At 58.5% G+C, this 12794-nt stretch overlaps 2 protein-coding genes across 7 annotated transcripts in view; one reads left to right on the plus strand and one right to left on the minus strand.

Annotated features, from left to right (window-relative positions):
- The window catches only part of PSD (pleckstrin and Sec7 domain containing), a 47384-nt gene extending 45596 nt beyond the window's left edge, over positions 1 to 1788 (plus strand). Inside the window, 1 exon segment of the mRNA XM_064144844.1 lies at positions 5 to 1788. Within this exon segment, the coding sequence (XP_064000914.1) occupies positions 5 to 244 (240 nt within the window). The 3' untranslated portion in view covers positions 245 to 1788.
- Positions 1622 to 12793, minus strand: NFKB2 (nuclear factor kappa B subunit 2). 6 transcript variants are annotated; one of them, XM_064144823.1, is made up of 24 exons: positions 12673 to 12793; positions 9551 to 9735; positions 8614 to 8658; positions 8108 to 8186; positions 7605 to 7645; positions 7404 to 7502; positions 7043 to 7194; positions 6354 to 6460; positions 6067 to 6225; positions 5856 to 5960; positions 5643 to 5728; positions 5379 to 5517; positions 5180 to 5299; positions 4884 to 5075; positions 4560 to 4701; positions 4309 to 4423; positions 3918 to 4125; positions 3666 to 3835; positions 3398 to 3500; positions 3036 to 3265; positions 2801 to 2870; positions 2501 to 2673; positions 2312 to 2423; positions 1622 to 2232 (listed from the first exon to the last, which is right to left on the minus strand). In XM_064144823.1, the coding sequence occupies exons 2-24, from the start codon at positions 9593 to 9595 to the stop codon at positions 2117 to 2119; spliced, it is 2808 nt and encodes a 935-aa protein (XP_064000893.1). In that variant the 5' UTR covers positions 9596 to 9735; positions 12673 to 12793; the 3' UTR covers positions 1622 to 2116. The 6 variants fall into 6 exon arrangements, with proteins under 6 accessions (XP_064000893.1, XP_064000892.1, XP_064000891.1 ...); XM_064144822.1 differs by having other exon boundaries at positions 9551 to 9738; XM_064144821.1 differs by having other exon boundaries at positions 9551 to 9741.
- Position 12794: the final 1 nt, after the last annotated feature.

The following is a 12794-nucleotide window of genomic DNA, read 5'->3' on the forward strand; positions in this document are numbered from 1 at the left end:
CCAGAAATCCCGGTACAGCACCTATGCCACACTGCTGCGGGCCAAGCTGAAAGCCGGCTCTGAGGACTTGGCAGCGTTCGAGTCCACCCTCTTTGATGCAGCAGGCGGGGAGGATGATTGCCTGAAAAAATCTCGCTCCAGCCCCTCACTCAACGTGGAGCCCTCCAGCGCGGCCACCAAGGTGAAGCGCAACGTCTCAGAGCGCACTGGCCGCACTTCCTCTGGCCACCCCCAGAAGTCGTAAACCAGGGGCATCAGCGGCCCGTGCTGCAGCTCCGATCCTGCCCTCTGGTGCCAGGATGGAGGCCACATGTCTGCCGAGACCCTCCGTGAGTCCGTCCGTCTGTGGCACAAGCCGAGGGGGGGCGACAGCCCTTCTCCAGCTGCCAGCACCAGCCATGCAGGGCCGCGGCCCCTCTGCCGGCGAGTGTCAGAGCAGGAGGAGCCCCAGTCCTTGCCCGCGGGAGCTGCCCTCACCATTGGCCCAATCAGACTCGTTCCTTCCCCTATTTGTCCTGCGCTTGGCTGCAAGACAGTTCCCCTACTCAGGGGAAGGGGAAGCAAGTGAAACCCAGCCGCTGGGCTCAGTTCTTCAGTGAGTTAAAAAAAAACAGGCACAGCAAAACAAAGCCAGTGGCCGCTTCTCCTCTAGCTCCATTGTGCCATGGGGGCAGACTGGAGGGGGCCTGGACCCTTTCCCTTGGTGGCTAGAGGAGCCAGGGCAATGGCACCTGGCCCGCTCCCTGCCATCCGAGCCACCTCTGCACCTTCCCCGCTTTCTTACAACTTTTGAACGGTTTTTGTGATACGGTTTTGCACTTTTTAGTACCAGATGAAGCTGACCCACCAGGGAGGTTTTTTGGGGCTACTTTTGATGCTTTTTGGGAACTGTTTAACAAAACAACAAACTCAGCCATATCCCGTAAGCACTGCACTCTGAGGGGAGGTGTTTTTTACAGACTCGGGGAGACCAAGCTCCCCACACCTGCAGCAAGATGAACACGGGCTCCTGTGTGTGCTGCTGCCAGCTCCCCAGCCTTGCTCTGGCACCAGCAACCAACCCTCCAGAGACAGCCTTGTGGCCACTGGCACCAAGGAGGCAGCCCTGGGATGGCAGCACCCATTGCTGCACTTCTGGCTGCATGAGGTGCTTCAGTGTCACCTGCCCTCCCACAGCCTGGACCAGCCTTATTTGTGAGCATCCTACTTGGGGAATGTCGGGCAGCAGCATGTAAGTACTCCCAGGAGAGAACCCCTGAAGTCAGGGTTGACTTGGAGCTCCCCACAGCTCTATAGGGCTGACACAGGCCAGAGCCAGCTTTCTTTTCCATGCCACTTCTCTAGTGTTTGGCCAGGGCCTTGAAGTCTGCCAGCAAAGCCCAGTCTGCAGCAGCAGTGGTGCAGTCCTTCCTTGGCCATGGGCTCCCTCCTTGCCAAGGTAAGGGGCAGACTAGGGCAGCCCTTATCACTGGGGTGGGCTGGAAGATGCGTGTCCAGAGCACAGTGCTGCAGGTGGCACAGGGGACACAGGAGTGCCCAGGGTGCGCAAGGAGGCATGACAGAAGGGCTGTAGGCACGGGGCCACCCTGGACCTGGCTGGATTCAGCACTGACTTTGCGAATGTGTCAAACTTTTTATTCTGCTCTTTTGAGTCTACTGGGGAAAAAAAAAAAGAAAAGAAAAAAATATTCAGAAAAAAAAAATCCACCCTTGCCCGAGGTGGCTCGGGGAGAAAAAAACCTTTGTACAGCTTCTTCTCTCAGTTACTGAAGTAAAACTGGCTCTTCACTTCTGTGTGCTGTGGTTTCTCCCCCAGGGCTGGGGACAGCCCTAGCATGGAGTGATGCTGAGGAGGGCCAGCAGCTTCTTTCTTCCTGCTGGACTCCCAGCCCCAGGCAGAGCTCAGAGGTCTTAGTGCCTGCTGGCTCAGGGCTGGGGCTGGAGAGAGGGCAAAGGCTAAAGGACAGAGTGTCCCTTTATTCAGAGGAGAGACAATTAAATAAGAGCAGAGAAGGGCAGGAGCTGGCTGTGTCCTGTCCCTCTGACTCCAGGCAGACAGACCCTAAGTCTCAAAGGCACTTGTGTGGGCAGGGCAGGGTGGGGGGCTGCCAACTCCTCAGTGCACCTGTGGCTGCTGGCTGTGTGGCAGCTCGCCTCCCTGTCCTGGCTTCAAGCAGGGTGCCTGCTCCTCCTCCACTGACTCACTGCCATAGGCGCTGTCTTCCTTCAGCTCTGCAAAGCAAGCCCCAGGGTGCCGTCAGTGATGCTGAGGGCAGCAGTGGTGCTCCCCACAGACCCTCGTTCCCCATACCTGTGCTTTGCAGCTTCTCCAGTGCCTCCGTTTTGTGGAGCATCCTCACGGCCTTGTGGAGCCCCATGGAGTCCAGTGCCTCCAGCAGCCCCCCCATGGTGCCCCCTGCTAGCTGCAGAGAGAGAGCACTGAGCGGGGCCAGTGTCTGGATGGGCAGAGAGGATGGGGACACCCTGGCCAGGGACTGACCTCGTAACTGCGCAGGAGGCTGACACTGGGTGATGGAGTGTCCTTGTAGGTCTCCACCAGGCTACAGAGCCCCAGGCGCTTGGCCAGCTCGATCCAGTCTGACCCACTGCAGTTCTGGTTCAGCAGCTGCTCTAGTCCCTGCAGCGCTTCACTGTCCAGTGTCAGGACCTTCCCTGTGCAGGAGAGGTACCGCCATCACATGCTGCCCATCCTCACCACCAGAAGAGCTGGGTGTGCCCAGGCACAGAAGGGTGTGCCATGTCTGGCCATGGTGCTGTCAGGGGAAGAGGGGCTGCTCACCTGGTTGGGGGGCAGCAGGCAGTTCCACCTCAGGGCCCTGCTGGGAGGCCTGCAACAGGATTTCCCGCACCTGCAGACAGACACAGATGTGAGCATCCCCTAAAGCAACTCTACCTCACTTCCCCATACCACAGCTCTTCCTGGGACGTAGAGAGGCTTGCAGGAGCATCTCCTGGAACTCTGCCCCATCTGTGCTGTGGCATTTGCAGTAACGTTCCTGTGCTGTGCCACACACCTTCTGGCTGCGAGTCAGGTCCAGGGGTGTGTGGCAGCGGTGCTGTCTGTGCCCTGTTTGCAACTGCCCATGTGCGCGGGGCTTGAGGTTGATGCTGTGCTCCACTGCTGTGGCCAGCTCCCCTAGCTGCATGGCCAGCTCCTGCTCCTCGGGGTCAGCATCTGTATCACTGCTGGCCTCTGATGAGGACGGGCTCACAGGCTCATCATTCTCACACAGCACATCTGCCCCTGTCAGGGAAGAGTGAACTGAGCCCCTAAAATGAAAAGTTGGCCCAGGGGTCTCTCTCTGTGCCCAGGCACTCGCTGGTGCAGGCAGCCAGGGCTGTGGGGACAGAAAGAGAAGGGAGGACAGCATCTTACCTGCTTTGAGGAGCAGTTTGGTGAGGGTTGGGGAGCCCAGGCTGGCAGCCAGGTGCAGGGGTGTGTTGCCAGCAAACGTCCTGCTGTTGACATCTGCTCCCAGCTATGAAGAAAAACATGAAACAATGAGGATGGTCTGCCACATGTTGCCTCCCCCACTGTCTGTCACCCTAAGACCACAAAGGCTGTTCTGCTTCTGCCAGAGCCCTGTAGGACACTGCACACCATCCCAGTCCCACAGCCACCAAACCACCAGTCCCCTTCATACCTTCTTCACCAGGTGAGTGGCCATGTTCAGGTTCTCCATCTCTACAGCCAGGTGCAGTGGGGTCCTCCCACCCTGCCTCTCCACTGCATTCACATCTGCTCCTTTCCTGACCAACAGGTCCAGGCAAGACAAACTCTTTGCCTTCACAGCCAAGTGCACAGGCAGGAGGCCTGCAACAGCAAGAGACTCAGCAGCCATCCAGCCACAATGGTAGCACCAAGTTTCTGCTCACTGTCTCCCAGCTGCACTCACCGTGGAAATTGGGGAGGCGGAGCAAGTAAGGGGCAGCTGAGCCCAGGTGGGCCAGCAGTGTCCTCAGCATCTCTTCATTACCAGCCTGGAGTGCCAGGTGCAGCAGCGAATTGCCATAGCGGTCCAGCAAAGTGGGGTCAGCACGGGCTTGCAGCAGGACTTGGACCACCTGGGGCTGCTTGGTGATGACTGCTAGATGGAGTGGTGTCTGCAGGACAGCAGCACCCCCTCAGCAGCTCTTGCAAGAGGAGCTGAGTTCTGCACCACTGTCCTTGCCAGTGTGGCTGCATCATGCTGAGCCCTGCAGCCTCCCCTTATGTGGGAGCCTGTAGTCAGGAAATAGGAGGAAGTCTCGGGTACAGCAGAATTGGCTGCTCTGGGGGGCATATACCTGCTGCAGGTTGTTGGAGATGTTGATGATCTGCTGGCTGGGGATGCTCACAATGACCTCAATCAGCTGCTTGATCACAGCTGTCTGCTCGTGGATAATAGCAAGGTGCAAAGGCCTGAGGAGAGAGCAGGATGGCCCGTGGCTTAGTTCCACACTTCTCCAAGTCCTCCTTGCCACCTCCCACCCCCTATAATGGTTCTGATGGTCAACTAGGCTTCCACACTCTCCCTGCAAACCCCCTGGGCACTCACGTGTCTCCATTCTCATCCTGCGATGCAGCCAGATGCCTCTGGACTGCCAGCAGCATGCGGGGATCAGCAGTGACCGAGTAGTCAAGGAGGGCATGGGCACTGCGACGGGCCAGTGACAGCATCCACAACTGGCACTGCTGGGCTGGAGAATGAAGCATGATGTCACTGCCAGGAGCAGCAGGTCTGTCCCCCCAGCTTCATCCACCCTCCTGCAATCCCCCCAGGTGTGGAAGAGAGCCACACCTGGCCCTGAAACTCTCAGACCTCTGCCACCTCTCCTGAGCAATGTCTCCCAGCCTTCACTCCAATCCAGCCCCCTCGTACCATGCTGCTGCAGCTCCTTGCAGTATGTGCCCTCTGTCCTCTCTGCAGGTGCCTGCCTGTCGCTCCTGGGTGCCTCCACCTCAGGGCTCTTCATTTGTACACCCCCCTGGTAGCCTGTCACTGGATGGGGCCCAGGGGAGTAGATGCTGTTGTAAGCCAGCCCAGGGGAGTAGGGGAAGCTGAGGTTCCCACCTGCAGAGCAAACAGGAGGATAGGTGAGGCCTGAGGAAGTGGGAAGCCCCCAGGCCCAGTCTGTGGCCACCAAGCAGGGAGGGGGAAGAGAAGTCCCCACTCACCTCCTCCAGAGCCAAAGCCCCCAGCACCACCCCCAGCACCCCCCATGTGTGAGCCACCGCCAAAGTGCTGGGGAAATTGAGGCAGGACTTTCTTGCGCTTCCTCTCCACCTCTTCCTTATCTGCAGGGAGAGAGGGGCAGCAGGGTGAGCAGCAGCCCAGGCAGCAGGGGGCATGCCGGCCTGCCCAGGGGGTGCTCACCTTCCACCACCGGGTAGTAGGTGAACTGCTTGGAGTCACTCACATCGCCTCCCCGCTTCCGCTTCAGCTGCAGGAAGACGGTGACTGGACGGTCGATCTTGGGCTTATGGTAGGGGGGTGTGCGGAAGACGATGGCATACTGCGGGCAGCACAGGCAGACGTGGAGTCCCACTCCTCCTCAGAGGAAGAGATGGGACTCCCTGACGCCACAGGAGACCCCCCACCCTCAATGCATGGCGGGACACCCCCTTACCTCCCTCATACCTGCTTGTGTACATCAGTGGGGGAGAAGTCCCCAAAGGCTTGCCAGCCATTCTCATCATCCTCATAGAAACGCACCTCGATGTCATCTGGTAACAGAAGGAGGCTTGCACCACCTATCTCCCTGCCCCAGCCAGGCTCCAGAAGATGGACCCCTGACCAGTCAGTGGCCCCAGATCTCTCCCACAGCAGCCTGCTAGAGTGAACAGCTTTTACCTTTCTGAACTTTATCACACAGCAAGTAGACCTCATCCCCTCCCCGCACAGAGCCTGCTGTCTTATCCATTCTTGAGATCTTAAGATTGGAAGCTCCTGGAGACTCTGCAAAGGAAGTGGAAGTGTTGAGAGCCATTGCGGCAGGCAGAGCATCCCTTGTCTCCTTACCCTGTCCTGTCCTGTTCCCTCCCCAGCCTGGCCCCACGCTTACTGCTGTCGTGGATGGGGTCAGAGATAACAGGCTGGAGGGCCAGTGTGAAGTTCCCACTGCTGTCACGGAGGTAGGCGGTGAAGCGCAACCGAACAATGCTCAGATCCATCACCTTCTTCAGCTCCTTTGCCTCCAACTCAATCTCACGCAGCTCCGCTTCTGCCAAAGCACAAGGCACAAGCTAGGTGAGGGAACGGGGCTCCCGGTCCCCCTGCCTTCCCCATGCTGGGGCGCTGGGGTTAGCATGGGGTACCATGAGCCATACCAAGCCCCCAGGCTGCCCTCACCCGTCAGCAGATGGCTTCTGGTGCGCATCTTCTGCTGCTTTAGCTTTTCTTTCATGATTTCCATCATATTTTTCTTGGTGACATGGAGCACACCTAGGTTGCTGAACCTGGAGAAGAGGGATCCCACTGAGATCTGGGAGTGCCAGGACTGGAAGCAGACAGCCTAGGGCAGCACATGGACTCCCATGACTGGGAAGGAGCCGAGCAAACCACAGAGCAGTGCCACTCAGGCAGTAAGGTGTCAATGTGTGCAGGACATATGAGGAAAAATCACAGAGGAGAGCAAAGGAGCCCAGGAAAGAAGTGGCTGGGTAACTCCAGACTCTCACAAGTGAGCAGACCAAAGGAGAGGACCAGGAGGGCTGGAAGCACAGGGGACCAGGATGAGTCAGCAGCATGACTGCAGCACTTGCCAAATAACACCAGTCTCAGGCTGGCTACAGAAGGCATCTGCAAAGCTGGGGAGCTGCAACCATAAAAACAGAAGCCCAAAACAAGCTGCCTGTGCTGGATCCAGAACTGGGTGAAATGCTGAAGGGACAGAGCTGTATTAACGACCTGGCCTGAACCCACTCCTGGCCCCAGTCAGCAAACCCAGCTCCTCTCTCTTCTCACCAGCCTGTAAGCTGCGGCCAGCCCTTTAACCACTTTGCATAGAAAAGGCCACCCCAGGTCTCCCTCACACATACTGAGCCGTCATGTCTTTAGGTCCCACAACTACGATGCAGTTGCCAGCCTCATTGCACTGCTTGCCCACCAGGCTGTGGGCATGCACGCGGGGAGGGTCACTGTGCGTCACCAGGTCCACCTCAATCCGGGCCAACCCTGTGTAGTTGCAGATCTGTGGGAAGAAACGAGATGGAAGTCAAGTGCTGAGAAGCATAGAGGACTCCCTGCAAACCCCTGCTTTCCCTCCCTATGGCTACCACCCCTCCTGCCACAGCCTCCCATGCCTCCAGCGTCACAGCGCCTTCCTTTAAGACAACCTCCCAGTGTCTGTGCACATCAGATGAAGATGCTGTCCCATCCTCTCCCCAGGGCAAAGCTCACCTTGACAGTGGGATAGGTCTTGCGCCCTTTCTCGCTGGATGCTCCCGGTAGCCCCCCATGTGAAGGGCCTTCACAGCCGTACCGAAAACGGAACCCTCGCTGTGGAGACAAAGACAGAGTCAGCCAAAGGTGTCTCAAACAGTACACCATGAGAGCAGGAAGTGACAGCTATGCTTGCCCCTACCCAATTGACATCCTTACCTGCTTTGGCTGCTCAATGATGACAAGATAGGGACCTTCCACTGGAGAACAGAGAGGCACTGGTAAGAAAGACTGGATAACCAAAGTGTGTGCTTCCCAGCAAGGATGCTAGAGGTATGGGGACAGTGCTGATGGAGCACAGACCTCTGTCCCATGGTGCTCCTCAGGGCCCCCAGCTTCTGTGCCATTAAAGCCCAGCTGGGAGAAGAGGTCAGAGTGGCAGGGGGAAAAGAAATCAGCCAGAGGATGCTCTGGCACTCAGGAAGCCAGGAACTCCTGGGGACCTTTCACAGTCCAAACTCAGGTCGCTGGTATACTGAACAATGGGACCAGACCAAACAGTCCCTGCCTGTCCTGGTGGCACGGGGCAGAGATTCCCAGGCAGCCCACAGTGGGCCAGTCAGGATACAGCCCATGGTGTTGCTGGGGACTGTGAAGCATAAGTCAGCCTCCTGAGAAACCCCACTGCCCCGGGAGGGGGGCAAAGCCAGATGGGACCTTACCAGTCTCCATCAGGGGCTCCTTCTGCTCCATCATGTGGGAGCCGAAATTGAAGTCATCGTAGTCAATCCCATCTAGGCACTGGGTGATGAGAGAGATGAGTGTGTTTAGGTTGGAATGTTCAGCTGCTCTCGCGGGCAGGTACAGACCTCCATCTCCCACCCCGGGTGAGCAGTCTGGAACAGACCCCCACTGCCCACCTGGCAGGGCAGAGGGGGAAGCACGCACATATCTCAAATTTCTCACAGGGAAGAAGGCTGGGCAGGGGTAAACTACTCACTGACCACCCCGAGAGACACCAGCTGAGCCCCTGCGCCCACCTTGAGGGGAGAGAGATCCCTCCTCCACAACCCCTCCCAGTGGAACCTGCAGATCTCCGTTAGCCCCCTGGGGCTGGACACAGAGTCCCACTTCTCCCCAACCCGTGAGCTCCGGCATTGCTTCCAGCCCGGCCGGAGCCAGGCCAAGTCTCCCCGCCACGGGGCAGCAAGATCCGTGCGGCACTCACGGGCTGGAAATGCTCGTCCATGTCTGCGCGGGACCGGGCGCCGGCCTGCGGGGAGAGCGCGGGGGTGAGCGGGTCCGGCGGCGGCAGGAAGGCACCGCCGCTCCGGAAAGTCCCTAGAAACCCCGCCGAGCCGGGAAATGACGGGACCGCGTCACGTCACCGCCCCGCCCCGCCGCGGAGCGGGCTCTGCGCGGGGCTCCGCCGCTTCGCTCGCACGGCCGACCCCGCGCCCGCCGGCGGCTCCCCCGGCCCGGCCGTCTCCCCGCCACCTGGGACTTCTGGGCTTCGGACGAACGGGAAATCCCGGCCCCCTCGGGCCGCCCCAAGGTCCCGAATTTCCCCTGGGAGCACAGAGGGGTTTGCCCCTCTGCGCCGCCTCTGCCCCGCTTTGGGCACCAGTCCTCGCTGAGCAGCCATGGCACCCCTTCTCAAGCCGTGCGGAGCACCGAAACCCTGCCATAAGCCCGGCACCAGCACCAGGGGCCTCCCAGGTCCCTGCCCTGCAGCACTTCACCTTGATAGTTCAGCTCCCATAGAGGCGTATCTCCTCCAAGCCCTTCTGGACCCAAACGCGGCAGCTCCCTCAGAGCGCTGCCCCAGCATCGCTGCCTCCCCGCTGCCTGGTGGAAGCACTCTGGGCTCCGCAAGCCAAAGCCAGCGGGGCAGCCCAGAGGGGGTTTTCCCACTCCTCCAGTTTCCACTTACATGGCAGCCCCTGCATCCTTTCGGCAGGCGTGGCCTGAGAGAGGCATCTGCAGTCCATGTTCCCATTCCCTCTTTCCTGCTAGGAAGCACCTGGTTTCAAAGCAGGAGCCCAGAACCCCCGTAGGAACACCTCTCGCCACCCCCAGGCATGCTCCCTGACGACGCCGGCAAGGCACGGCCAGCAGCAGGACCCCTTCCCTGCCACCTACAGCACTCATACCCTCCTACTCACCGGGGAGGAAGAGGCTGGTCTCAGTAACCCATCCAACCTCAACATCGATGCAGAGTCTGCAGGCTATCACAGATGAAAGTCCTCCTGCTGGGATCAAGGTCTGCCTAACCACAGGAAACCACTGGAGACTTCTAGCAAAGGGTCAGGTTCAGAGCAGAGCCTCTGGCATGCTCTATTGCTCCACGCTGCTTCTCATTAAGCAATGGAAAGAAAAAAAACACAACACCAACTAAAACATATCTGACTCCACAGTGCCCTCATACCATGAATTTCTGAATCAGTGGTTGCTGCAAGTCCCATTCAGGGGATTTTGTGTGTGTGGGAGAAGGGAAGAAGGGGATTGTTCAACCTGTATGTGACTCATCTTCTTCCGAAGCCGAAAAGAACCTTTTCAAGGAGACTTTCCAGCCACTCAGGTCTTCCAAAGAGGCTGCCTTGTGCTGCCATGCCTGAGGTTTTTCCCAGCTGACCTGCCACTGGAGCCCAGTTGAGCTTCAGCATCCAGGTCCAGCCTGCCTGTGGGATGCAGCCCACATACTGGTGCAGTAGGGAGTTTGAGGGATCTGCACGTGCAGCAGAGAGTGTAAGGAGGGTGAAAGCAGAGATCCAGCACTGCAAAATGAGGTGGGACCTTTCTCCTGCTGTTCTACAGGGGATTCCAAAAGTCTAGGAGCAGGGACACAACCCTCCACTTGCCTGTGGGAAGGTGCATGTACTGCCTGCTGTTGGGATATCACCAGACATCCTGCTTGGGCAGTCTTAGCGCTCCACTACCAGCCATCCACCTTATCTGCTGGCACAAATTTCCCAGAGAGGTGAAGGAGGGGACAATTGTCCTTCCTCAGTGTGCTGGGAATGGCCAGCTTGAACTCTGCCACTGAGCCTGGCAGGTGGGCAAGTCCAGACTTGAAGATGTTAGAGAACAAACAGAAGAGAATACTTCCCCTTCTCCGGTGCCATCATCTCTATCCTCTCTAGGGAGGTTTTCACTGCTCACTCCTTACTGTCACACACATTTCCACTTGTTGCAGCAAACAGCATGACTAAGGAACATCATGGGGTTGCACTGGCATCTCCCTGATCCACAGCTCTGGCTCAGCTGGGAGGTTGCTGGCCGTATACCAGCACCCTTGCACAGCGCACGCTAAAGGAAGCCCCCCTTGCTCATTGGAGACCAAGCATCATCATTCACTTCCTTCTTCCTGGAAGAGCAACCTCAGAGTTGCCTTCAGAGTAAGTCCCTCCTCTTGTACTGAATAGTCCATGTCTTTTAGGACCCCAGGCCCCTGGGTTCCCCCTAGGAGTGCAGCACACCTGGCTTTTATCCCTGACACATCCCAGAAGAGGACTCATCTGCCCCTCCTGCTATCAGCAGCAGCCCCTGCTCTGTCATACCCAGTGCATCTGGCCTGGACGCTGAGTTTACACACACACACTGCAGCTTCCACTTTGCTGGTCTGATTCCTCCCTGTCTTTGAACCTTCCTAGGGCTTGGGAAGGAACCAGCAATTCAGCTGTGCTGTGCTACTCCAGAACACAGCACTGCCACAGCACTCTTGCAGAATGGCATACTGTCCCTATGCCAGCCAGGCTGCTTCAATTAGGGGCTAGCTGCCAGCAGTGACACAAGTTAAAGTTGTTCTTCCATGCCTGCAGCTCCTTGAACATGACCTAGTAATACAGGTGCTATTTTCTTTCCTCCCATGATAGCTGGCTAACTTGCAGAGCCAATGCCCTGCAGGCAGGAGAGAAATGTCCAATCCATCTGTTTGCAGTGGGAGCATTTAGCAGCTATGGGGAAAGGTGCTCCAGAATGCAGGAGGTGGTACAAGCCTATCTCTGCTCTGAACTGTGCTGGCGTACCGCTGACATGTTCCAGCTACCTAGCTGTCTGCCCCTTTAAGGTACTATTCCCTGCACATTTTGTTTTCTCTGCGGCCTGCTAGTGCCTGCAAATAATTGCTCTAAATACCTGACCTTGCTTTGTTCCATAACGGAGTCATGCAAGGGTCTGGCAAGAGGCTGCCGAGTCCCTCTCACACAGCATCCACAGGGACATTGTTCTAAATGTTTTTTTCCCTCCCTGGAAACTGAGTTCTTGACATACAAGCACGGCAGAGAGAAATTCCCTCTCCCTGAACGCTAAGCCATCCCCTTCCTTATAACCTGCCCCCGAGCACTGAAACCTTTTGTATCTCACTGCATTAAATGCCTTTACTCGCCCTGTGGCTATCAGGTCGGTTTTAGCAAACCCCAGCCACCCACTGATCTGTTTTTCTCCTTTAGGGCATGCAAATAATCCGCTTTGCTGTGGTGTTACGCGCCGCAGCTCCGGCTGTATCGCTGCGCACTCAGGAACCCCTTGCGCACCGTCCGGGCCTTCGCCGTCTCTCGCTTTCCCCAGTGCCCGCTGCCCGCGGTATTGCTGCCGCGTGGGCCTTCATGGCACCTCTGGGGGCAGCGCCGGCTGAGCCTGCGGACGCGGACCCCTTCTCGTCAGAGCAGGTAACGACGTGGCCATGCTGACCACGCCGGCCGGGGAACCACTGCACGGTACCAGTACGCACCAGTATTTACTGGCCATACGGACACGTGCACACAAGCCATTTCCCCGCCGGCAGGGAAACGGACGCTAGCATCAGCGCTGGCACTTGCCTCCGCCTCCCCACATTAACAGACACGACTCCAGCCGGCACCTTCTTGCAATCTCCTCCCGCTAGCCCCGCAGCCGCCGAGCGGCTACCAAGGACTGCTACAGGTTGCTGAGCGAGGATGGGCAGTCCTGCCACTGAAACCATGCCTTTCGACCAGCTGGGCTCCCTCTGAGCTGGGAATCAGGATACCTCTGCAGCGGTCAGCCAGCGCGCCCACGGTGGGGGCTGAGAAGCGGGGCTGGGGCACAGCACAGGACCATGCCCTGTATTCGTTCTCGGCTCCCCGGAAGCATCTCCGAGCCGGGGCCCGGCACACAGAGCTTTCGGCTGAGGTGCCCTCCCCACTGATGCAGCCAGCCTTGCTCGCTACCCGACCGGCACGGCTCAGCAGCGCTCACCCCAGCTCCGGGGCACCAGCACCACAGGCCACCCTCCCCCGACCCGGCCCCCACCGACTTAGCCGCTTACCTTGAGCCGCGACCCCAGCGCGACACCCTCGCTCCAGCCGCGGCCCCGGCCCCGGGAAAGTCCCGGCCCGGCTCCGCCTCCCGGTGCTTCCCGGGCCCGGCTCCGCCCGGCGGACAGCGGAG

The sequence above is a fragment of the Pogoniulus pusillus genome, chromosome 6 (assembly GCF_015220805.1).
Source record: "Pogoniulus pusillus isolate bPogPus1 chromosome 6, bPogPus1.pri, whole genome shotgun sequence".
Taxonomy (NCBI): domain Eukaryota; kingdom Metazoa; phylum Chordata; class Aves; order Piciformes; family Lybiidae; genus Pogoniulus; species Pogoniulus pusillus.